The 26,514-nt window shown below is 37.9% G+C and overlaps 1 protein-coding gene across 1 annotated transcript in view; it reads left to right on the top strand.

Moving 5' to 3' along the window:
* The first annotated feature begins 19,615 nt into the window (after nucleotides 1-19,615).
* The window catches only part of LOC133564685 (sodium channel subunit beta-2-like), a 37,100-nt gene continuing 30,201 nt past the window's right edge, over nucleotides 19,616-26,514 (top strand). The window contains exon 1 of the mRNA XM_061919160.1: nucleotides 19,616-19,843. Within this exon, the coding sequence (XP_061775144.1) occupies nucleotides 19,768-19,843 (76 nt within the window). The 5' untranslated portion in view covers nucleotides 19,616-19,767. The remainder of the gene's footprint in view (nucleotides 19,844-26,514) is intronic.

The raw sequence follows: 26,514 nt of genomic DNA on the forward strand, positions 1-26,514 counted from the left end.
CGGAATAATAATAATAATAATTAAAGCTGCAAGCAGCGTTGGTCGGGTCCGCCGTTGGCCGCCGCCGCCGTGTCCCGGGTCCCGATCTTAGTCAAACCAACATAGAGGTTTTTATTTCATGTCTTTACGACATTTCTAACAGAAGTTACATGCAGTTTTGTCTGGGTTATTTCCTAGGGGGCGCTAAGCGCAATTTAGATTTTTGGGGTTTGGTTTTTTATTAGATGGCAGTTTTTGCCAGTCCTGATATGTGTGTAAAATTTGGTGAGTTTTGAAGCATGTTAAGGGGGTGAAATTACAGATCGGCGATTCTGGATGTTGTTGATAAATGGCTTTCGGTCTGCATAACACAGCTTTAACTAGCACTTTGAAGCATTTTAAGTGGGTCAAATTACAGCTCAAAGAGGCAAAAACGTCATTTTTTAGGAAAAGTTGCGCAGGGGTTTTTTGAAGGCGCGTAAAATCCAAACCGGAGCAGTAATCAAAACTTTGATCTATACTTTTAATCAGAAGTGTCCAAACTCTCTCCTGTGCGAGTTTGAAGCCGAAACGACAAACGGGCTCAGAGGAGATAACTTTTGAAGAAAGGTGACGGGTTTTCACAAAACTTTTATTTTGAAGGGGCAATTTTTAACTTCCTGTTGATTTTTGCCGAAGGATGTCAATTATCGAAATGTAGGTCTAAGTCAGACCTACCTAGAAGTTTTTGTTTCATGTCTTTCCGGCATTCCTACCGGAAGTTACAAGCAGTTTTGTCTGTGTTTTCTTCCTGGAAGCAGTTTTTTCTGTGTTTTATTGAAAAATTGCGCTAGAGCGCAATTTTGAGTTTTATTATTATTTTTTTTCATTAGATCGCAATTTCTGCCAGTCCTGATGTGTGTGCCAAGTTTGGTGAGTTTTGAAGCATTTTAAGGGGGTCAAATTGCAGCTCAAAGAGGCAAAAATAGCATTTTTGGCGAAAATTTTGCTTTGAATGAGTTTTTGGAAAATTTCTGTTGATTTTGGGTATAGGCATTTCTGATGGGGAATCTAGGTCTAAGTCAGACCTACATAGAGGTTTTTGTTCCATGTCTTTACGACATTCCTAATGGAAGTTACAAGCAGTCTGTTTTTTTTTTTTCGTAGGGGGCGCTAGCGCGCATTTTTCATTTTTGGGGTTTGGTTTTTTTATTAGATGGCAATTTTCGCCAGTTCCGATGAGTGTGTGAAATTTGGTGAGTTTTGAGGCATGGTCAGTGGGTCAAATTAAGGTTCAAAGAGGCGGCGGAATAATAATAATTAAAGCTGCAAGCAGCGTTGGTCGGGTCCGCCGTTGGCCGCCGCCGCCGCCGCCGTGTCCCGAGTCCCGATCTTAGTCAGACCTCCATAGAAGTTTTTGTTTCATCACTCTACGACATTCCTAACAGAATTTACAAGCAGTTTTATCAGTTTATTTTCCTAGGGGGCGCTAGAGCACAATTTTCATTTTTGGGGTTTGGTTTTTTATTGGATGGCAATTTTCACCAGTCCTGATGTGTGTGTAAAATTTGGTGAGTTTTGAAGCATGTTAAGGGGGTCAAATTATAGATTTGCGTTTCTGGATGTTGTTGATAAATGGCTTTCGCTTGGCATTGTATAGCTCTAACTTGCACTTTGAAGCATTTTAAGGGGGTCAAATTTCAGTTCAAAGAGGCAAAAAAGGCATATTTTGCGAAAATTTTGTTTTGAAGGGGTTTTTGCCAACTTCCTGTTGGTTTTAGGTACAGAAGTGTTTATTGGAAATGTAGGTCTAAGTCAGACCTACACAGAGGTTTTTGTTTCATGTCTCTACGACATTCCTAACGGAAGTTACAAGCAGTCTGTTTTTTGTCTCTTCCTAGGGGGCGCTAGCGCGCAATTTTCATTTTTGGGGTTTGGTTGCTTGATAAGTTGGTCTGCCGCTCCATACCGATGTGTGTGTCAATTTTGGTGAGTTTTGAAGCAAGTTAAGGGGGTCAAATTAGGGTGCGAAGGTGCGAGCGCGCCTCTGTTTCCTCTTCCTAGGAGCAGTTTTTTCTGTGTTTTATTCAAAAATTGCAATAGAGCGCAATTTTGAGTTTTAAGGTTTGGTTTTTTCACTAGATCGCAATTTCTGCCAGTACTGATGTGTGTGCCAAGTTTGGTGAGTTTTGAAGCATTTTAAGGGGGTCAAATTAAAGCTCAAAGAGGCAAAAATAGCATTTTTTGCGAAAATGTTGCTTTGAATGACTTTTTGCAAAATTTCTGTTGATTTTGGGTATAGACATTTTTTATTGGAAATGTAGGTCTAAGTCAGACCTACACAGAGGTTTTTGTTTCATGTCTCTACGACATTCCTAACGGAAGTTACAAGCAGTCTGTTTTTTGTCTCTTCCTAGGGGGCTCTAGCGCGCAATTTTAATTTTTGGGGTTTGGTTGCTTAATAAGTTGGTCTGCCGCTCCATACCGATGTGTGTGTCAATTTTGGTGAGTTTTGAAGCATGTTAAGGGGGTCAAATTAGGGTGCGAAGGTGCGAGCGTGCCTTGGGTTGCTGTCCCCGAGCCCCACGGCAGGAGAAGCCTTGCTGCCACTATTTAATGCATTGTGAAAGTAATGCAGTTGTTGTATTGAAGTGAAAATATCAAGCTCCCTGTTGATTTTTGCCAAAGTATGTTAATTATTCAAATGTAGGTCTAAGTCAGACCTACATAGTGGTTTTTGTTTCATGTCTCTACGACATTCCTACCGGAAGTTACAAGCAGTTTTGTCTTTGTTTTCTTCCTAGGAGTAGTTTGTCTGTGTTGTATTCCTAGGGGGCGCTAGAGCACAATTTTGAGTTTTGGAGTTTGGTTTTTTCATCAGCTCGCAATTGTTGCCAGTCCTGATGTGTGTGCCAAGTTTGGCGAGTTTTGAAGCATTTTAAGGGGGTCAAATTACAGCTCAAAGAGGCAAAAATGATCTTTTTTAGGAAAATTTGCGCAGGGGATCTTTGAAGGCGCGTAAAATCAAACCCTTAAAACTTATCAAAATTTTGATCTATACTTTTAATCAGAAGGGTTCAAACTCTCTCCTGTGCGAGTTTGAAGCCGAAACGACAAACTCGCTCAGAGGAGATAACTTTTGAAAAAAGGTGACGGGTTTTCACAAAACCTTTATTTTGAAGGGGTAATTGCCAACTTCCTGTTGATTTTTTCTGCTAGCTGTCAATTATTAAAATGTAGGTCTAAGTGAGACCTACATAGAAGTTTTTGTTTCATGTCTTTCCGACATTCATACCGGAAGTTACAAGCAGTTTTGTCTGTGTTTTCTTCCTAGAAGCAGTTTTTTCTGTGTTTCATTCCAAAAATTTTGTAGAGCGCAATTTTGAGTTTTAGAATTTTTTTTTTTCATTAGATCACAATTTCTGCCAGTCCTGATGTGTGTGCCAAGTTTGGTGAGTTTTGAAGCATTTTAAGGGGGTCAAATTACAGCTCAAAGAGGCAAAAATAGCATTTTTGGTGAAAATTTTGCTTTGAAAGGGTTTTGCAAAATTTCTGTTGATTTTAGGTATAGGACTTTCTAATGGGGAATTTAGATCTAGGTCAGGTCTACATAGAGGATTTTGTTTCATGTCTCTACGACATTCCTACCGGAAGTTACAAGCAATCCATTTTTTGTCTTTTCCTAGGGGGCGCTATTGCGCAATTTTGATTTTTCTGGTTCGGCTCCCTAATATGTTGGGGAGAAACTCCTCACCGACGCGTGTGTCAAATTTGGTGTGCTTTGAGGCATGGTCAGTGGGTCAAAATACAGCGCATAGGCGAGTATCCGTGCGGAAGAAAGAAAGAATAATAATAATTAAAGCTGCAAGCAGCGTTGGTCGGGTCCGCCGTTGGCCGCCGCCGCCGCCGCCGTGTCCCGAGTCTCGATCTTAGTCAGACCTACATAGAAGTTTTTGTTTCATCACTCTACGACATTCCTAACAGAATTTACAAGCAGTTTTATCAGTTTATTTTCCTAGGGGGCGCTAGAGCACAATTGTCATATTTGTGGTTTGGTTTTTTTATTGGATGGCAATTTTCACCATTCCTGATGTGTGTGTAAAATTTGGTGAGTTTTGAAGCATGTTAAGGGGGTCAAATTACAGATTTGCGTTTCTGGATGTTGTTGATAAATGGCTTTCGCCTGGCATTGTATAGCTTTAACTTGCACTTTGAAGCATTTTAAGGGGGTCAAATTGCAGCTCAAAGAGGCAAAAATAGCATTTTTTGGCGAAAATTTTGCTTTGAATGAGTTTTTGCAAAATTTCTGTTGATTTTGGGAATAGACGTTTTTTATTGGAAATGTAGGTCTAAGTCAGACCTACACAGAGGTTTTTGTTTCATGTCTCTACGACATTCCTAACGGAAGTTACAAGCAGTTTTGTCTGGGTTTTTTCCTAGGGGGCGCTAAGCGCAATTTAGATTTTTGGGGTTTGGTTTTTTATTAGATGGCAGTTTTTGCCAGTCCTGATATGTGTGTAAAATTTGGTGAGTTTTGAAGCATGTTAAGGGGGTGAAATTACAGATTGGCGATTCTGGATGTTGTTGATAAATGGCTTTCGGTCTGCATAACAGAGCTTTAACTAGCACTTTGAAGCATTTTAAGTGGGTGAAATTACAGCTCAAAGAGTCAAAAACGTCATTTTTTAGGAAAAGTTGCGCAGGGGTTTTTTGAAGGCGCGTAAAATCCAAACCGGAGCAGTAATCAAAACTTTGATCTATACTTTTAATCAGAAGTGTCCAAACTCTCTCCTGTGCGAGTTTGAAGCCGAAACGACAAACGCACTGGGAGAAGTGTCGATTTGAAAAAGGTGACGGGTTTTCACAAAACTTTTATTTTGAAGGGGCAATTTTTAACTTCCTGTTGATTTTTGCCGAAGGATGTAAATTATCGAAATGTAGGTCTAAGTCAGACCTACCTAGAAGTTTTTGTTTCATGTCTGTCCGACATTCCTACTGGAAGTTACAAGCAGTTTTGTCTGTTTTCTCTTCCTAGGAGCAGTTTTTTCTGTGTTTTATTCAAAAATTGCGCTAGAGCGCAATTTTGAGTTTTATTATTTTTTATTTTCATTAGATCGCAATTTCTCCCAGTCCTGAGGTGTGTGCCAAGTTTGGTGAGTTTTGAAGCATTTTAAGGGGGTCAAATTACAGCTCAAAGAGGCAAAAATAGCATTTTTTGCGAAAATTTTGCTTTGAAGGCGTTTTTGCCAACTTCCTGTTGATTTTAGGTATAGAACATTTTTATTGGAAATGTTCATCAAAGTCAGACCTTCATATAGGTTTTTGTTTCAAGTCTCTACGACATTCCTAATGGAAGTTACAAGCAGTCCGTTTTTTGTTTCTTCCTAGGGGGCGCTAGCGCGCAATTTTGATTTTTAGTGCTCGGTTTTTTTATTAGATGGCAATTTTCGCAGATCCTGATGTGTGTGTCAAATATGGTGAGTTTTGAAGCATGTTAAGTGGGTCAAATTTCAGCTGGAAACGGCGGCGGAATAATAAAGAATAATAATAAAACGCAGCAGATTCAATAGGGTCCTTGCATGGCAAAGGACATGGATGTCCTTTGCCATTGCAGGGCGGACCCTAATTAAAGCTGCAAGCAGCGTTGGTCGGGTCCGCCGTTGGCCGCCGCCGCCGTGTCCCGAGTCCCGATCTTATTCAAACCAACATAGAGGTTTTTATTCCATGTCTATACGACATTTCTAACAGAAGTTACATGCAGTTTTGTCTGGGTTTTTTCCTAGGGGGCGCTAAGCGCAATTTCGATTTTTGGGGTTTGGTTTTTTGTTAGTTGGCAGTTATTGCCAGTCCTGATGTGTGTGCAAAATTTGGTGAGTTTTGAAGCATGTTAAGGGGGTGAAATTACAGATCGGCGATTCTGGATGTTGTTGATAAATGGCTTTCGGTCTGCATAACAGAGCTTTAACTTGCACTTTGAAGCATTTTAAGTAGGTCAAATTACAGCTCAAAGAGGCAAAAACGACATTTTTCAGGAAAATTTGCGCAGGGGTTCTTTGAAGGCGCGTAAAATCAAAACCTGAGAACTTATCAAAACTTTGATCTATACTTTTAATCAAAAGGGTTCAATCTCTCTCCTGTGCGAGTTTGAAGCCGAAACGACAAACGCACTGGGAGGAGTGTCGATTTGAAAAAGGTGACGGGTTTTCACAAAACTTTTATTTTGAAGGGGCAATTTTTAACTTCCTGTTGATTTTTGCCGAAGGATGTCAATTATCGAAATGTAGGTCTAAGTCAGACCTACCTAGAAGTTTTTGTTTCATGTCTTTCCGGCATTCCTACCGGAAGTTACAAGCAGTTTTGTCTGTGTTTTCTTCCTGGAAGCAGTTTTTTCTGTGTTTTATTAAAAAATTGCGCTAGAGCGCAATTTTGAGTTTTTTTTTTGTTTTTTTTCATTAGATTGCAATTTCTGCCAGTCCTGATGTGTGTGCCAAGTTTGGTGAGTTTTGAAGCATTTTAAGGGGGTCAAATTGCAGCTCAAAGAGGCAAAAATAGCATTTTTTGCTAAAATTTTGCTTTGAATGAGTTTTTGCAAAATTTCTGTTGATTTTGGGTATAGACATTTTTTATTGGAAATGTAGATCTCAGTCAGACCTACACAGAGGTTTTTGTTTCATGTCTCTACGACATTCCTAACGGAAGTTACAAGCAGTCTGTTTTTTTTTTCTTCCTAGGGGGCGCTATTGCGCAATTTTGATTTTTATGATTTGGCTGCCTAATATGTTGGGAAGGCATGAAAGAACGACGTGTGTGTCAAATTTGGTGAGTTTTGAAATATGTTAAGAGGGTGATGTTGGGGCGCGACGGTGCGGAAGAAAGAAAGAAAGAAAGAATAATAATAATTAAAGCTGCAAGCAGCGTTGGTCGGGTCCGCCGCCGCCGCCGCCGTGTCCCGAGTCCCGATATTAGTCAAACCAACATAGAGGTTTTTATTCCATGTCTATACGACATTTCTAACAGAAGTTACATGCAGTTTTGTCTGGGTTTTTTCCTAGGGGGCGCTAAGCGCAATTTCAATTTTTGGGGTTTGGTTTTTTGTTAGTTGGCAGTTATTGCCAGTCCTGATGTGTGTGCAAAATTTGGTGAGTTTTGAAGCATGTTAAGGGGGTGAAATTACAGATCGGCGATTCTGGATGTTGTTGATAAATGGCTTTCGGTCTGCATAACAGAGCTTTAACTTGCACTTTGAAGCATTTTAAGTAGGTCAAATTACAGCTCAAAGAGGCAAAAACGACATTTTTTAGGAAAATTTGCGCAGGGGTTCTTTGAAGGCGCGTAAAATCAAAACCTGAGAACTTATCAAAACTTTGATCTATACTTTTAATCAGAAGGGTTCAAACTCTCTCCTGTGCGAGTTTGAAGCCGAAACGACAAACGCACTGGGAGGAGTGTCGATTTGAAAAAGGTGACGGGTTTTCACAAAACTTTTATTTTGAAGGGGCAATTTTTAACTTCCTGTTGATTTTTGCCGAAGGATGTCAAATATCGAAATGTAGGTCTAAGTCAGACCTACCTAGAAGTTTTTGTTTCATGTCTTTCCGGCATTCCTACCCGAAGTTACAAGCAGTTTTGTCTGTGTTTTCTTCCTGGAAGCAGTTTTTTCTGTGTTTTATTAAAAAATTGCGCTAGAGCGCAATTTTGAGTTTTTTTTTTTTTTTTTTTCATTAGATTGCAATTTCTGCCAGTCCTGATGTGTGTGCCAAGTTTGGTGAGTTTTGAAGCATTTTAAGGGGGTCAAATTGCAGCTCAAAGAGGCAAAAATAGCATTTTTTGCAAAAATTTTGCTTTGAATGAGTTTTTGCTAAATTTCTGTTGATTTTGGGTATAGACATTTTTTATTGGAAATGTAGATCTCAGTCAGACCTACACAGAGGTTTTTGTTTCATGTCTCTACGACATTCCTAACGGAAGTTACAAGCAGTCTGTTTTTTGTTTTGTTTTAGGGGGCGCTAGAGCGCAATTTTCATTTTTGGGGTTTGGTTGCTTAATATGTTGTGGTGTCACGGTAGACCGACGCGTGTGTCAACTTTGGTGAGTTTTGAAGCATGTTAAGGGGGTGATGTTGGGGCGCGACGGAGCGGAATAATAAAGAATAATAATAATAATAAAACGCTACAGATTCAATAGGGTCCTTGCCTTAGCAAAGGACATGGATGTCCTTTGCTGGCAGGGCGGACCCTAATTAAAGCTGCAAGCAGCGTTGGTCGGGTCCGCCGCCGCCGCCGTGTCCCGAGTCCCGATCTTAGTCAGACCTACATAGAAGTTTTTATTTCATCACTCTACGACATTCCTAACAGAATTTACAAGCAGTTTTGTAATTTTTTTTTCCTAGGGGGAGCTAGAGCACAATTTTCATTTTTGGGATTTGTTTTTTTATTGGATGGCAATTTTCACCAGTCCTGATGTGTGTGTAAAATTTGGAGAGTTTTGAAGCATGTTAAGGGGGTCAAATTATAGATTTGCGTTTCTGGATGTTGTTGATAAATGGCTTTCGCTTGGCATTGTATAGCTTTAACTTGCACTTTGAAGCATTTTAAGGGGGTCAAATTTCAGTTCAAAGAGGCAAAAAAGGCATTTTTTGCAAAAAATTTGTTTTAAAGGGGTTTTTGCCAACTTCCTGTTGATTTTAGGTATAGAAGTGTTTATTGGAAATGTAGGTCTAAGTCAGACCTACACAGAGGTTTTTGTTTCATGTCTCTACGACATTCCTAACGGAAGTTACAAGCAGTCTGTGTTTTGTCTCTTCCTAGGGGGCGCTAGCTTGCAATTTTAATTTTTGGGGTTTGATTGCTTAATAAGTTGGTCTGCCGCTCCATACCGATGTGTGTGTCAATTTTGGTGAGTTTTGAAGCATGTTAAGGGGGTCAAATTAGGGTGCGAAGGTGCGAGCGCGCCTTGGGTTGCTGTCCCCGAGCCCCACGGCAGGAGAAGCCTTGCTGCCACTATTTAATGCATTGTGAAAGTAATGCAGTTGTTGTATTGAAGTGAAAATATCAAGCTCCCTGTTGATTTTTGCCAAAGTATGTTAGTTATTCAAATGTAGGTCTAAGTCAGACCTACATAGTGTTTTTTGTTTCATGTCTCTACGACATTCCTACCGGAAGGTACAAGCAGTTTTGTCTTTGTTTTCTTCCTAGGAGTAGTTTGTCTGTGTTGTATTCCTAGGGGGCGCTAGAGCACAATTTTGAGTTTTGGGGTTTAGTTTTTTTATCAGCTCGCAATTGTTGCCAGTCCTGATGTGTGTGCCAAGTTTGGTGTGTTTTGAAGCATTTTAAGGGGGTCAAATTACAGCTCAAAGAGGCAAAAATGAAATTTTTTAGGAAACTTTGCGCAGGGGATCTTTGAAGGCGCGTAAAATCAAAACCTTAAAACTTATCACAACTTTGATCTATACTTTTAATCAGAAGGGTTCAAACTCTCTCCTGTGCGAGTTTGAAGCCGAAACGACAAACGCACTGGGAGGAGTATCGATTTGAAAAAGGTGACGGGTTTTTACAAAAACTTTTATTTTGAAGGGGTAATTGTCAACTTCCTGTTGATTATTTCTGCTAGCTGTCAATTATTAAAATGTAGGTCTAAGTGAGACCTACATAGAAGTTTTCGTTTCATGTCCTTCCGGCATTCCTACCCGAAGTTACAAGCAGTTTTGTCTGTGGTTTCTTCCTGGAAGCAGTTTTTTCTGTGTTTTATTGAAAAATTGCGCTAAAGCACAATTTTGAGATTTTTTTTTTTTTTTTTTCATTAGATCACAATTTCTGCCAGTCCTGATGTGTGTGCCAAGTTTGGTGAGTTTTGAAGCATTTTAAGGGGGTCAAATTGCAGCTCAAAGAGGCAAAAATAGCATTTTTTTGCGAAAATTTTGCTTTGAATGGGTTTTTGCCAAATTTCTGTTGATTTTAGGTATAGGCGTTTCTGATGGGGAATCTAGGCCTAAGTCAGACCTACATAGAGGTTTTTGTTCCATGTCTTTACGACATTCCTAACGGAAGTTACAAGCAGTCTGTTTTTTTTTTTTCGTAGGGGGCGCTAGCGCGCATTTTTCATTTTTGGGGTTTGGTTGCTTAATATGTGTTTTTGCCAAGCCTTACCGATGTGTGTGCCAAATTTGGTGAGTTTTGGAGCATGGTCAGTGGGTCAAATTATGGTTCGAAGTTGCGGAAGAATAATAATAATTAAAGCTGCAAGCAGCGTTGGTCGGGTCCGCCGTTGGCCGCCGCCGCCGTGTCCCGAGTCCCGATCTTAGTCAGACCAACATAGAGGTCTTTGTTTCATGTCTGTACGACATTCCTAACAGAAGTTACAAGAAGTTTTGTCTGGAAAAAGGTGACAGCTTTTTACAAAACTTTTATTTTGAAGGGGTAATTGCCAACTTCCTGTTGATTTCAACTGAAAGATGCCACCTATCAAAATGTAGGTCTAAGTGAGACCTACATTGAGGTTTTTGTTTCATGTCTGTCCGACATTCCTACCAGAAGTTACAAGCAGTTTGATCTGTTTCCTCTTCCTAGGAGCAGTTTTCTGTGTTTTATTCAAAAATTGCAATAGAGTGCAATTTTGAGTTTTAAGGTTTGTTTTTTTCACTAGATCGAAATTTTTGCCAGTCCTGATGTGTGTGCCAAGTTTGGTGAGTTTTGAAGCATTTTAAGGGGGTCAAATTTCAGTTCAAAGAGGCAAAAATTGACTTTTTTGCGAAAATTTTGTTTTGAAGGGGTTTTTGCCAACTTCCTGTTAATTTTTGCTATAGAAGTGTTTTGTTGGAAATGTAGGTATAAGTCAGACCTACATAGAGGTTTTTGTTTCATGTCTCTACGACATTCCCAACGGAAGTTACAAGCAGTCTGTTTTTTGTCTCTTCCTAGGGGGCGTTAGCACGCAATTTTCATTTTTGGGGTTTGGTTACCTAATAAGTTGGTCTGCCGCTCCATACCAATGTGTGTGTCAAATTTGGTGAGTTTTGAAGCATGTTAAGGGGGTCAAATTAGGGTATTGTCTGCGTTGTATTCCTAGGGGGCGCTAGAGCACAATTTTGAGTTTTGGGGTTTGGTTTTTTCATCAGCTCGCAATTGTTGCCAGTCCTGATGTGTGTGCCAAGTTTGGTGAGTTTTGAAGCATTTTAAGGGGGTCAAATTACAGCTCAAAGAGGCAAAAATGATATTTTTTTGGAAAATTTGCGCAGGGCGTCTTTGAAGGCGCGTAAAATCAAAACCTTAAAACTTATCAAAACTTTGATCTATACTTTTAATCAGAAGGGTCCAAACTCTCTTCTGAGCGAGTTTGAAGCCGAAACGACAAACGCGCTCAGAGGAGATAACTTTTGAAGAAAGGTGACGGGTTTTCACAAAACTTTTATTTTGAAGGGGTAATTGCCAACTTCCTGTTGATTTTTTCTGCTAGCTGTCAATTACTAAAATGTAGGTTTAAGTGAGACCTACATAGAAGTTTTTGTTTCATGTCTTTCCGGCATTCCTACCCGAAGTTACAAGCAGTTTTGTCTGTGTTTTCTTCCTGGAAGCAGTTTTTTCTGTGTTTTATTGAAAAATTGCGCTAAAGCGCAATTTGGAGTTTTTTTGTTTTTTTTTTTCATTAGATTGCAATTTCTGCCAGTCCTGATGTGTCTTCCAAGTTTGGTGAGTTTTGAAGCATGTTAAGGGGGTCAAATTACAGCTCAAAGGGGCAAAAATAGCATTTTTTAGCGAAAATTTTGCTTTGAATGGGTTTTTGCCAAATTTCTGTTGATTTTAGGTATAGGCATTTCTAATGGGGAATCTAGGTCTAAGTCAGACCTACATAGAGGTTTTTGTTCCATGTCTTTACGACATTCCTAACGGAAGTTACAAGCAGTCTGGTTTTTTTTTTTCGTAGGGGGCGCTAGCGCGCATTTTTCATTTTTGGGGTTTGGTTGCTTAATATGTGTTTTTGCCAAGCCTTACCGATGTGTGTTTAAAATTTGGTGAGTTTTGAAGCATGGTCAGTGGGTCAAATAAGGGTTCAAAGCTGCGGAAGAATAATAATAATTAAAGCTGCAAGCAGCGTTGGTCGGGTCCGCCGTTGGCCGCCGCTGCCGCCGTCGTGTCCCGAGTCCCGATCTTAGTCAGACCAACATAGAGGTATTTGTTTCATGTCTCTACGACATTCCTAACAGAAGTTACAAGCAGTTTTGTCTGGAAAAAGGTGACGGCTTTTTACAAAACTTTTATTTTGAAGGGGTAATTGCCAACTTCCTGTTGATTTCAACTGAAATATATCAATCATCAAAATGTAGGTCTAAGTGAGACCTACATTGAGGTTTTTGTTTCATGTCTGTCTGACGTTCCTACCAGAAGTTACAAGCAGTTTGATCTGTTTCCTCTTCCTAGGAGCAGTTTTTTCTGTGTTTTATTCAAAAATTGCAATAGAGTGCAATTTTGAGTTTTAAGGTTTGTTTTTTTCACTAGATCACAATTTCTGCCAGTCCTGATGTGTGTGCCAAGTTTGGTGAGTTTTGAAGCATTTTAAGGGGGTCAAATTACAGCTGAAAGAGCCAAAAATAGCATTTTTTACGAAAATTTTGCTTTGAATGAGTTTTTGCAAAATTTCTGTTGATTTTGGGTATAGACGTTTTTTATTGGAAATGTAGGTCTAAGTCAGACCTACACAGAAGTTTTTGTTTCATCTCTCTACGACATTCCTAACGGAAGTTACAAGCAGTCTGTTTTTTGTCTCTTCCTAGGGGGCGCTAGCGCGCAATTTTAATTTTTGGGGTTTGGCTACCTAATAAGTTGGTCTGCCCCTCCATACCAATGTGTGTGTCAAATTTGGTGAGTTTTGAAGCATGTTAAGGGGGTCAAATTAGGGTATTGTCTGTGTTGTATTCCTAGGGGGCGCTAGAGCGCAATTTTGAGTTTTGGAGTTTGGTTTTTTCATCAGCTCACAATGGTTGCCAGTCCTGATGTGTGTGCCAAGTTTGGTGAGTTTTGAAGCATTTTAAGGGGGTCAAATTACAGCTCAAAGAGGCGAAAATGAAATTTTTTAGGAAACTTTGCGCAGCGGATCTTTGAAGGCGCGTAAAATCAAAACCTTAAAACTTATCAAAACTTTGATCTATACTTTTAATCAGAAGGGTTCAAACTCTCTCCTGAGCGAGTTTGAAGCCGAAACGACAAACGCGCTCAGAGGAGATAACTTTTGAAGAAAGGTGACGGGTTTTCACAAAACTTTTATTTTGAAGGGGTAATTGCCAACTTCCTGTTCATTATTTCTGCTAGCTGTCAATTACTAAAATGTAGGTCTAAGTGAGACCTACATAGAAGTTTTTGTTTCATGTCTTTCCGGCATTCTAACCCGAAGTTACAAGCAGTTTTGTCTGTGTTTTCTTCCTGGAAGCAGTTTTTTCTGTGTTTTATTGAAAAATTGCGCTAGAGCCCAATTTTGAGATTTTTTTTTTTTTTTTTTCATTAGATCACAATTTCTGCCAGTCCTGATGTGTGTTCCAAGTTTAGTGAGTTTTGAAGCATTTTAAGGGGGTCAAATTGCAGCTCTAAGAGGCAAAAATAGCGTTTTTTGGCGAAAATTTTGCTTTGAAAGGGTTTTGCAAAATTTCTGTTGATTTTAGGTATAGGAGTTTCTGATGGGGAATTTAGGTCTAGGTCAGTTCTACATAGAGGATTTTGTTTCATGTCTCTACGACATTCCTACCGGAAGTTACAAGCAGTCTGGTTTTTTTTTTTCGTAGGGGGCGCTAGCGCGCATTTTTCATTTTTGGGGTTTGGTTGCTTAATATGTGTTTTTGCCAAGCCTTACCGATGTGTGTGCCAAATTTGGTGAGTTTTGAAGCATGGTCAGTGGGTCAAATTAGGGTTCAAAGCTGCGGAAGAATAATAATAATAAGAAACGTTACAGATTCAATAGGGTCCTTGCCTTAGCAAAGGACATGGAGTCCTTTGCTGGCAGGGCGGACCCTAATTAAAGCTGCAAGCAGCGTTGGTCGGGTCCGCCGCCGCCGCCGCCGCCGCCGTGTCCCGAGTCCCGATCTTAGTCAGACCTCCATAAAAGTTTTTGTTTCATCACTCTACGACATTCCTAACAGAATTTACAAGCAGTTTTATCAGTTTATTTTCCTAGGGGGCGCTAGAGCACAATTTTCATTTTTGGGGTTTGGTTTTTTTATTGGATGGCAATTTTCACCAGTCCTGATGTGTGTGTAAAATTTGGTGAGTTTTGAAGCATGTTAAGGGGGTCAAATTATAGATTTGCGTTTCTGGATGTTGTTGATAAATGGCTTTCGCTTGGCATTGTATAGCTTTAACTTGCACTTTGAATCATTTTAAGGGGGTCAAATTTCAGTTCAAAGAGCCAAAAAAGGCATATTTTGCAAAAATTTTGTTTTGAAGGGGTTTTGCCAACTTCCTGTTGATTTTAGGTACAGAAGTGTTTATTGGAAATGTAGGTCTAAGTCAGACCTACACAGAGGTTTTTGTTTCATGTCTCTACGACATTCCTAACGGAAGTTACAAGCAGTCTGTTTTTTGTCTCTTCCTAGGGGGCGCTAGCGGGCAATTTTCATTTTTGGGGTTTGGTTGCTTAATAAGTTGGTCTGCCGCTCCATACCGACGTGTTTGTCAAATTTGGGGAGTTTTGAAGCATGTTAAGGGGGTCAAATTACAGATTGGTGTTTCTGGATGTTGTTGATAAATGGCTTTCGCTTGGCATAGTATAGCTTTAACTTGCACTTTGAAGCATTTTAAGGGGGTCAAATATCAGTTCAAAGAGGCAAAAAAGGCATTTTTTGCACAAATTTAGTTTTGAAGGGGTTTTTGCCAACTTCCTGTTGATTTTCGGTATAGAAGTATTTCATTGGAAATGTAGGTCTAAGTCAGACCTACATAGAGGTTTTTGTTTCATGTCTCTACGACATTCCTAACGGAAGTTACACGCAGTCTGTTTTTTGTCTCTTCCTAGGGGGCGCTAGCGCGCAATTTTCATTTTTGGGGTTTGGTTGCTTAATAAGTTGGTCTGCCGCTCCATACCGATGTGTGTGTCAATTTTGGTGAGTTTTGAAGCATGTTAAGGGGGTCAAATTAGGGTGCGAACGTGCGAGCGCGCCTTGGGTTGCTGTCCCCGAGCCCCATGGTCGAAGAAGCTTTGCTGCCACTATTTAATGCATTGTGAAAGTAATGCAGTTGTTGTATTGAAGTGAAAATATCAAGCTTCCTGTTGATTTTGGCCAAAGTATGTTAATTATTCAAATGTAGGTCTAAGTCAGACCTACATAGTGGTTTTTGTTTCATGTCTCTCTGACATTCCTACCGGAAGTTACAAGCAGTTTTGTCTTTGTTTTCTTCCTAGGAGTAGTTTGTCTGTGTTGTATTCCTAGGGGGCGCTAGAGCACAATTTTGAGTTTTGGGGTTTGGTTTTTTCATTAGCTCGCAATTGTTGCCAGTCCTGATGTGTGTGCCAAGTTTGGTGAGTTTTGAAGCATTTTAAGGGGGTCAAATTACAGCTCAAAGAGGTAAAAATTATCTTTTTTAGGAAAATTTGCGCAGGGGATCTTTGAAGGCGCGTAAAATCAAAACCTTAAAACTTATCAAAATTTTGATCTATACTTTTAATCAGAAGGGTCCAAACTCTCTCCTGAGCGAGTTTGAAGCCGAAACGACAAACGCGCTCAGAGGAGATAACTTTTGAAGAAAGGTGACGGGTTTTCACAAAACTTTTATTTTGAAGGGGTAATTGACAACTTCCTGTTGATTTTTTCTGCAGGCTGTCAATTATTAAAATGTAGGTCTAAGTGAGACCTTCATAGAAGTTTTTGTTTCATGTCTTTCCGGCATTCCTACTGGAAGTTACAAGCAATTTTGTTTGTGTATTCTTCCTCGGAGCAGTTTTTTCTGTGTTTTATTAAAAAATTGCGCTAGAGCGCATTTTTTGATTTTTTTATTTTTTTTTTTCATTAGAACGCAATTTCTGCCAGTCCAGATGTGTGTGCCAAGTTTGGTGAGTTTTGAAGCATTTTAAGGGGGTCAAATTACAGCTCAAAGAGGCAAAAATAGCATTTTTTTGCGAAAAATTTGCTTTGAATGGGTTTTTGCAAAATTTTTGTTGATTTTTGCCCCAGAAGGTACAATTATGAAATGTAGGTCTAAGTCAGCCCTACATAGAGGTTTTTGTTTCATGTCTCTACGACATTGCTAGCGGAAGTTACAAGCTGTCTGTTTTTTTTTTCTTCCTAGGGGGCGCTAGCGCGCAATTTTTATTTTTGGGGTTTGGTTGCTTAATAAGTTGGGAAGGCCCACCGTACCAACGTGTGTGTCAAATTTGGTGAGTTTTGAAGCATGTTCAGGGGGTCAAATTAGGGTGCGAAGGAGCGGAATAAACAATAATAATAATAAAACGCAGCAGATTCAATAGGGTCCTTGCATGGCAAAGGACATGGATGTCCTTTGCCATTGCAGGGCGGACCCTAGTCCTTGCATGGCAAAGGACATGGATGTCCTTTGCCATTGCAGGGCGGACCCTAATAATAATAATAAAACGCAGCAGATTCAATAGGGTCCTTGCATGGCAAAGGACATGGATGTCCTTTGCCATTGCAGGGCGGACCCTAATAAAACGGACCAGATTCAATAGGGTCCTTGCCTATGGCAAAGGACTCCTGTGGAGTCCTTTGCCATAGGCAGGGCGGACCCTAATAATAAAGAAAGAATAAAACGCAGCAGGAACAATAGGGTCCTTGCCATGGCAAAGGACAGAGTCCTTTGCTGGCAGTGCGGACCCTAATAAGAAAACGTTACAGATTCAATAGGGTCCTTGCATGGCAAAGGACATGGATGTCCTTTGCCATTGCAGGGCGGACCCTAATTACACGGCGGGCCAAATTTGGCCCACGGGCCAGAGTTTGACACCCATGGTCTAAAGTTAAACTGATATTGCCTCAAGTGTGACAATCTGTCACTTCATTTCTGTTGGTTTTCCTTGTTTTTGTGTTTACTTCCCGTCAGTGCTCTTATTTTGTTATATTTCCTGTTTGTTCCGCGGAGCACTGTTTCTCCTCACTTGCCGGGAATTGGCAGCCGGTCCACACCGGCTGCCAATTCAACATATGTCTATTTATGTTTTCACTCGAGCACTCCTCAACGCTCGATGATAATTGAATGTTTGGAACTTTTGTTTGGTGGACTGCTTCATGTTTGTTTTTGTTTGATGATGGTTAAAGTCATCTTACCTGCTCTCAGCTCTTCTGGTTCTTGCATCTCGGGTTGGCAAAACAGCAGTCCTGCGTTTTCCCAACATCAAAGGCCAAATTAAATTACACGGCGGGCCAGAGTTTGACACCCTTGGTTTAGCACCTCTCTGTGTGCAATATTTACTTTCCACCCACAGTCTGAATGCTTTTGTATGTATGTATATAGTATCATATTTAAACAACACATACAGAACATTTGTTCTCAGGGCTGGACCGTGCACCTTAGCTCCTTTTGCACTATTTTTCACTCTTTTCTTCCTATGTTTTGCATATTTATAGACCATCGCACTGATACAGGAGTTGCTTTTAATCTCATTCTACCTGTGTATAGTGACAGTAAAATGCATTGTATTATATTCTATTATATATGGAGTTGCATGTCAAAGGCCTACTGAAACCCACTACTACCGACCACGCAGTCTGATAGTTTATATATCAATGATGAAATATTAACATTGCAACACATGCCAATACGGCCTTTTTAGTTTACTAAATTGCAATTCTAAATTTCCCACGAAGTGTCATGTGGAAAACGTCGCGGTATGATGACGCTTGCGTTTGACGTCACCGGTTGTAGCGGACATTATTTTCCAGCCCGTTCCAAGCTATAAATATTCTGCTTTAATCGCATAGTTACACAGTATTCTGGACATCTGTGTTTCTGAATCTTTTTCAATTTTTTCAATTAATAATGGAGACGTCAAAGAAGAAAGATGTAGGTGGGAAGCTTTTAGCCTTAAGTCACACAAACACAGTCGGTGTTTCCTTGTTTGAAATCCCCGAAGATGAAGCTTTACTATGGATCAGAGCGGTCAAGCGAACATGGATCCCGACCAAATGTCAGGTGAGAAAATTTTGGAAATAAGTTTGCTTTTACCGGCGACATCAGCGGAGCTTCCAGCTGCGTGACTTCCCTTAGAGACTCTAGCGTCAACTCACCAGGTACTATTTAATCTCACTAAAACACTAACACAATGGGTAGATAAGGGATTCTCCAGAATTACCATAGTAAATGTGTGTAATAACATCTGCAATCGCCTTTTCTTTTTTTTTCTTTTTTTACTTTTTTTTTTAGTCCTTTACTCTCAATATCCTCATCCATGAATCTTTCATCCCGGCTCAAACTAATGGGGAAATTGTCACTTTCTCGGTCTGAATCGCTCTAGCTGCTGGTGGCCATGATTGTAAACAATGTTCAGATGTGAGGAGCTCCACAACCCGTGACATCAAGCGCACATCGTCTGCTACTTCCAATACAGGCAAGGCTTTTTTATTAGCGACCTAAGGTTGCGAACTTTATCGTCGATGTTCTCTACTAAGTAAGTACAAAACCCAAAAACGGTGAAGTTGGCACGTTGTGTAAATGGTACATAACAAAAACAGAATACAATGATTGGCTAATCCTTTTCAACCTATATTAAATTAACAGACTACAAAGGCAAGATACATAACATTCGGAATGGAAACATTTGTTATTTCTTGCAAATATTAGCTTTTTTTTTTTTTTTCTTTGTCATTAAAAAGGGACGTTTTTGTTATGAAAAAGGGAGGTTTTTGTGGTTGGTGCACTAATTGTAAGTGTATATTGTGTTTTTTTATGTTGATTTAATAAAAACATTTTTTTTTTTAAATAAAAATTTATAAAAAATTGTTCTGCGGCCCGGTGGTTGGGGACCACTGGTGTAGAATATGAAAATGCCGGCTGTATTACCTCGGTGACGTCACGTTCTGACGTCATCGCCACCAGAGCAATAAACAGAAAGGCGTTTAATTCGCCAAAATTCACCCATTTAGAGTTCGGAAATCGGTTAAAAAAAATATATGGTCTTTTTTCTGCACCATCAAGGTATATATTGACGCTTACATAAGTCTGGTGATAATGTTCCCCTTTAAGAGCATCTGTCATAGATTAGTTTCACCCTGTAAATAAAAACTAACTGCACGGTATTCAATTTTTTTTACTTTTACCTGTACATCTTGTAGTAAGAGGTGACATATTTAGAAAAGACTAATCATGCAATAGATTATGTGAACCACAGTTCCAGTCCAATCTGCATATGCAGTAATCCTGCAGGATCCCAAAGAAAGGCTGATTTTTCAAAGGGACGGCCTGGATTTAATTGTTTGTTTGATTTGCACGGCGGTATTAGTTTTGTGAAATCTATTCCTATACATTTCTAACAGTATAATAACTGCTGTGTTTCCAATTTGAACTTTTTTAATACATTCATAATGTGCCTTGTCGATTTAAATACAGTTTCGTTAACTATTTCAATGGATTCATTCACGATCATTTCGTGTTTGTTGTGCCGCCCGCCCGCCTGTCTCGCCCCATACACTGAGAACCGTAAAACCAACCATCACAAGGCTACAGACACTGCCAGCTATGTCATGCCTCTAAGCACACACGCTTTATTTTTCAGCGTTTTTACCTGCCAAAAAGCTTTCTTTTTTATTTATTTATTTTTTTTCGCTCTATTTTTGCATTTGTCCTGCCCCCCTAAAAAAAAAAATCGTTTGAAGCAGCGGCCATGTGTGTGAGTGCGCAGGCGGGGAGAAGCGGCGTTGCTCGGCTGCTGATGCTGATCCTGCTGCTGGGGGTCTCCGGTAAGAAGCCATCACGTCGATAGGATGGGCTCCACAATGTTATTATTGCATATTTTTATTTTTTTTGTATTAAAATGACGTCGACCAGGCCCTGAAAACCTTTGATAGTAAACGTTTCCGCGGCCTGCCTTAGCCATTTGTTTATTTATTTTTTTTGTTGCTATTTCTAAGGCCTATAATAACATCCCCGTTTAAGATGAAACACATGCATGATGGTGTCATAAACATATTTATATTATTCATAATAATGTCGTATCTCTCTGGTACTTTGGAGCAAACGTGCAAAAGCTTTGGCGACATTTGTATAACATCATCAATTATTTAACTAATAAAGCTGCACACTCCTTTTTTTTTCCAAGCCTCCCATATATTTTAATTTTTAATAAATGACCCAAATAAGACACACCAACAAATTAATATAATATTTATCTTCCCAATGAGAAATCATTGCAAAGGGTTTTATTTAGCCCTATGGTTTGTTTTCAACTAGTAAGGTGCCACACCCTTTTTCGTCCCCATGACAACAACTGTTCTGTGAATTATTTATAATGCTGATTGATGTGCAGCAGTGATATGTGCAGATTTTAGTGAAAGTAGCAATGCGTTTTGTTGCTGGATTGTGTTTATAATTTGTGCTACAAAGCTCACGCAGAAGGACAGTTGCAAAAAACAACCGCTAGAGAGCAGCAGCAGATCAATTTTTTTATGGTTTGAGTTGAATGGTTTTAATTGTATTCATTTAGATTTTTTTATCTCAGCTACAATCGGGCGGAAGCTGAGATAGGCGCCAGCGCCCCCCGCGATCCCAAAAGGGAATAAGCGGTAGAAAATGGATGGATGGATGGATAGATTTTTTTAATTTTTTAAAGTAGGGGAGAGCCACTGAAATCCTAACCAATGGAGACAAGTCAGACATGGTGTTTTTTTATTTAAAAAAAACACTTTATCTTATAAATGTAAATACAGTAAGTGTAACAGTTTATTATTAGTTCTGCAACCTTTGTTTCTAAAATTGCATTTTAACAATTATAAATCCTATTTTATTGTTACGTAGAACCCCAGATATGAAATGTCAAAGTTTTAAATAATTACATACATTTTTTAATTAATTTATTATAATTGAAATCAAATAAATACATCTTATTAAATGTGTCAGTAATTAAAATAATGCAAAAGCGCATTTAATATTTTAATTAAATACTTGAGTTTTATTTTATTTTAAAATACATTTAAAAGGTGCTGACACAGGGTTTATGAATAATTAATACAATAAATAAATGATTAAATTGTTGAATAAATAATTCATTAAACTGTAAAATAAATAGTTCATTGAAAGGTGAAATAAATGATTAAAAATATTAAATAATGATATAAAGGTATACAATTTTACATTAAGTTAATTGATGACACATTTAACAAAAGTACTTTAATTTACTTTATTTTCATTATAGTACACAACATTATGCAATAATCTGATACAAGCTTGCATTTAATTATTTATTAATATTTTTATAATTTTGTTTATTATTTAATATCAGGTTTTTTTTATTTATTTTTGGGGGGGTGAGCTCAATTGTATTGCATGGAGAGTCAATTGGGACAAAATTAATTCGAGAAATAAATATATAAATAAGTACATACATTTTTCAATAATTTAATAAAATCTGAATTAAATTATAAATGTGTAATTAAAGTTATTTTAATATTTATTATAAAATGCATTTACAAGGTGCATACACACAGGTTAATGAATAACTAATTGAATGAATACATGATTCAATTGTGAAAAAAATAATTCATCAAATTGTGAAATAAATAATTTGAAATATTATTTAATGATGTAAATGGATATAATTTTACATAACTGATGACACAATTAACACAAGTACTTTAATTTACTTTGAATTTACTCATAGTACAGTACATGATGCAATAACCTGATTTCAGCCAGCAATAAATGTTTTACTATTATTACTATTATTATTTATTATCACTTTGTTTTACTTGTTGAACTTTTTGCAACACTTGTTCTGCAAGACATTATGTTCTCAACCGGGGTAACAAATAACTATTTTAACAAATACATACATTTTTCAATAATTTAATAAAATGTTAATTAAATTTAAAAATGTGTTATTAAATGTGTCAATATTCAAAAAATGTAAAAGTGCATTTAATTAATTATTGAAGTTATTTTTTTAATTATAAAATACCTTTACAAGCTTCTGCCACAAATAATTAAATAAGTACATGTGTAATAATTTTAAAAATAATTTATGAAATAAATTATTTAAACTATAACATAATGATATAAGTGTAGAATATTTTACATTAAGTTAATTGATGACACATTTAACAAAGTCCTTTAATTTACTTTAACTTTAGTTATAATACAGTACATGATGCAATAACCTGATTTCAGCCAGCAATAAATGTTTTACTATTATTACTATTGTTATTTTTTATTATTCATTATCACTTTGTTTTACTTGTTGAGCTTTTTGCAACTCATGTTCTGCAAGAAATTATGTTCTCAACCGGGGTAACAAATAAATATTTTGACAAATACATAGGTTTTTTTAATAATTTGATAAAATGTTAATTAAATTTTAAAAAAATTATTAAATGTATCAATTTTCAAATAATGTAAAAGTGCATTTAATTAATTATTGAAGTTGTTTTTTTTAATTATAAAATACCTTTACAAGGTTCTGACACAAAGAATTAAATAAGTACATGTGTAATAAATTTAAAAATAATTTATGAAATAAATTATTTAAACGAAGTGGCTGGGGAGAGGGAAGTCTGGGCTTCCCTGCTTAGGCTGCTGCCCCCGCGACCCGACCTCGGATAAGCAGAAGATGATGGATGGATGGATGGATGGATTATTTAAACTATAAAATAATGATATAAGTGTAGAATATTTTACATTAAGTTCATTGATGACACATTTAACAAAGTACTTTAATTTACATTAACTGGTTTATGAAAGAATAGTTAAATACATAAATGATTAAATTGTGAAATGGATAATTTTATCAAATTGTGCAATAAATCATTTAATATATTAAATAGTGATACAAATATATATAATATTGCATCAAATTAATTGATGTCACATTTGATCAAAGTACTTAAAATGTACTTTATTTTTTTAAGCGCAAAAATATGACTAAAGTGGTGAAGCTGTCTATTCGTTTAACTGTTCCATCCATCAACTTTAGTTAGTTGTTTTTTATTTTAGCAACAGCATAATTGTATGTAAATGTATTTGCACTAAGCAGAAAACATTCTAACTTTCATTTGGTGTTAGCGAGTGTTTTAATGTGGTTATAATTAAGGATGCTTGTCAGTAGCAAAGTTTAGTCTAGTTAGCGGTTTGTTTGTGTATTTTCTTACCTACTGATGACGTCACAACAGGGCTAATGTTAACATGTGAGCTCCGAGCTTAATAAAGCAGGGAAAAAAGAAAATCTCGGATTGCAAGCAGTTCTGTTCTAATCCCGCTAACGTCTCTGCTTGCTAGCGTAACACACAAAAAAATATTCTTCATTTCAGAGCTTTTTGCGAGTGTTTCTACAAAGCACAGTAAAACTGGACATACACAGTAAAGTGTGTTAATGTTACTTGTGTCAGGCTTGGGCTGTGGATGTTTGTGCTTCCTCGATGCAAGGATGATGTGGGACATGATATTTATTAAATAAACAAACAAACTACAAAAAGGCAAACCGAGGACGCGCTCTGTGGCGGATAATAAACTATACTAAACTTTAAACGAAACAGCACAATGGCATGACTATATACAAATAAAACAAAACTTGCACTGTGGCATGAATACACAAACTTACACGGCATGGAACTGTGGACGAGGACGTGAAGGTTTGAACAGCATGGGTAGGGTGCGTGCGAGTGTGAGAAGATCCCAGGACGAAGACAAAAAAAAGAGTGACTTAAATAGCTGTGATCATTAGTGAAAACAGGTGTGAGGCTGAGAACAGGGACGTGACGGGTGAAAACTAATGAGTTGACATGGAAACAAACAAAACCAGGAAGTGCAAAACCTGACTGAATGTACAAAAACTAAACATATCATGACCAAAACCAAAACATAACTTAGAGGCGTGACGACTTGCATGAGATACAAAATATCTTCTCTGTGAAAGTCCAACGTGAAAGAAATGCATTAAAAGAAATGCGCGAGCTGGATGCTAATATGTGCTAATAATTAGCATTAGCCGTTTTACGGAGCAATTTCCTCACCCCAAAATGTATGACGGAAAAAAAGATTCTAATCAGAGTGAGGAACAGTTATATTTACCATTTTTTTAAGGTGAAAGCGAAAGAACACATAATAATAATAATAATAATAATGATAGTAATACAAATAATACAAACCAGGGGATTACTACAATTTTTACAGTTTACACTTTCAATTATTTTCACTTAAAACAACAACATTGTCATTGTGTGTATATATATATATATATATATATATATATATATATATATATATATATATATATATATATATATATATATATATATATATATATGTGTGTATATATATATATATTTTTTTTTTTTATATATATACATATATATATATACATATACATATATATATATATATATATATATATATATATATATATATATATATATATATATTTACTGAGATTTTAAGCATTAACAAAAATGACAAAAATATGTTGCCATAATTGAATTATATTTATGTAGCGCTTTTCTCTAGTGACTCAAAGCGCTTTACATAGTGAAACCCAATATCTAAGTTACATTTAAACCAGTGTGGGTGGCACTGGGAGCAGGTGGGTAAAGTGTCTTGCCCAAGGACACGACGGCAGTGACTAGGATGGCGGAAGCGGCAATCGAACCTGCAACCCTCAAGTTGCTGGCACGGCCGCTCCACCAACCGAGCTATACCGCCCCGATAAAAAATATGGATGCTATATTTATCTGTCGATACATGTAGCGACCCGCCTACTCCTGTTTACATTCACGCTCTCTCACTCGGCATGTTGTATCCTCCTACGGTGTGCAGTGTAGCGTTTTTAGGTAGCTCATCCTCCAGTGATAATGTTACTTGTGAAAAACAGTTTATTCACAGACATTGAGGCGAGTATTGCTGACTTAGAAGCTGCTTTGCACTGTGGAGGCACATTAGCCTCCACAGTTTGCATATTAAGGCAAATTTCCCCTTAAGAAACAACGTAAACATGAATAATGTGTTGCAGCTTTGAAATAAGTTTAAATTTCAGTAAATGTTTGCACACTAATAATAATAATAAATAATAAGACCAATGGAAATAGCACTATTGATTTTAATGTCCCCCTCTTGTCTGTATATCTGATTCTGATAATGAATAATAACAATAATTAAAGCTGCAAGCAGCGATGGACGGGACCGACTTTTGCTGGTGTTTCCTGCCTTTACCCATTCAACATATCTTTACCTGCACATTACCTACCTTCCCTGCATCCTGGGGTCACACTGGTGCTTCTTTCTCCCACCCATACATGCTGGTGCTTCCTGCCATCACCCAGACAACATATCTTTACCTGCACATTACCTACCTTCCCTGCATCCTGGGGTCACACTGGTGCTTCTTTCTCCCACCCATACATGCTGGTGCTTCCTGCCATCACCCAGACAACATATCTTTACCTGCACTTTACCTACCTTCTCTGTATGCTGGAGTTAAACTGGTTTCTCCTTCTTTCACCCAGTCAACATATCTTTACCCGCACAGTACCTACCTTCTCTGGTGCTTCCTGCTTTTAAGCGGCCATCTTGAGACGGCAGCAGCGCAGCAGTTCTTTGAAGGCTCGTAAAATCAAAACCAGAGCAGTTAGAAAAACTCTTCTCCCAACTTTTAATCAGAAAAGTTCTATCTCTTTCCTGTTCGAGTTTGAAGCCGACACAACAAACGCGCTCAGAGGAGATAATGTTTGAAAAAAGGTGACGGGTTTTTACAAAACTTTTGTACTGAAGGGGTAATTGCCAACTTCCTGTTGATTTTTGCTGAAAGGTGTCAATTAATGAAATGTAGGTCTAAGTGAGGCTTACATAGATGTTTTTTTTTTCGTGTCTCTACTACATTCCTTCTGGAAGTTACAGGCAGTTTTGTCTGTGTTTTCTTCCTAGGGGGCGCGAGAGCGCAATTTTGAGTTTTGGGGTTAGGTTTTTTTTATTACATCGCTGTTTTCGCCAGTCCTGATGTGTGTGTCCAGTTTGGTGAGTTTTGAAGCATGTTAAGGCGGGTCAAATTACAGCTCAAAGAGGCAAAGGTGAGTGTTTTTACAAAACGTTTGTTTTGAAGGGGGAATTGCAAACTTCCTGTTGATTTTTTCTGATGGGTGTCAGAGTATTAAATGTAGGTCTAAATGAGACATACATAGAGGTTTTTGTTTCATGTCTCTACCACATTCCTTCTGGAAGTTACAGGCAGTTTTGTCTGTGTTTTCCTCCTAGGAGCAGTTTTGTCTGTGTTTTATTCCTAGGGGGCGCGAGAGCGCAATTTTGAGTTTTGGGGTTAGGTTTTTTTTATCAGATCGCAATGTTCGCCAGTCCTGATGTGTGTGTCCAGTTTGGTCAGTTTTGAAGCATGTTAAGGGGGTCAAATTACAGCTCAAAGAGGCAAAGGTGAGTGTTT

The sequence above is a fragment of the Nerophis ophidion genome, linkage group LG13 (assembly GCF_033978795.1).
Source record: "Nerophis ophidion isolate RoL-2023_Sa linkage group LG13, RoL_Noph_v1.0, whole genome shotgun sequence".
Taxonomy (NCBI): Eukaryota; Metazoa; Chordata; class Actinopteri; order Syngnathiformes; family Syngnathidae; genus Nerophis; species Nerophis ophidion.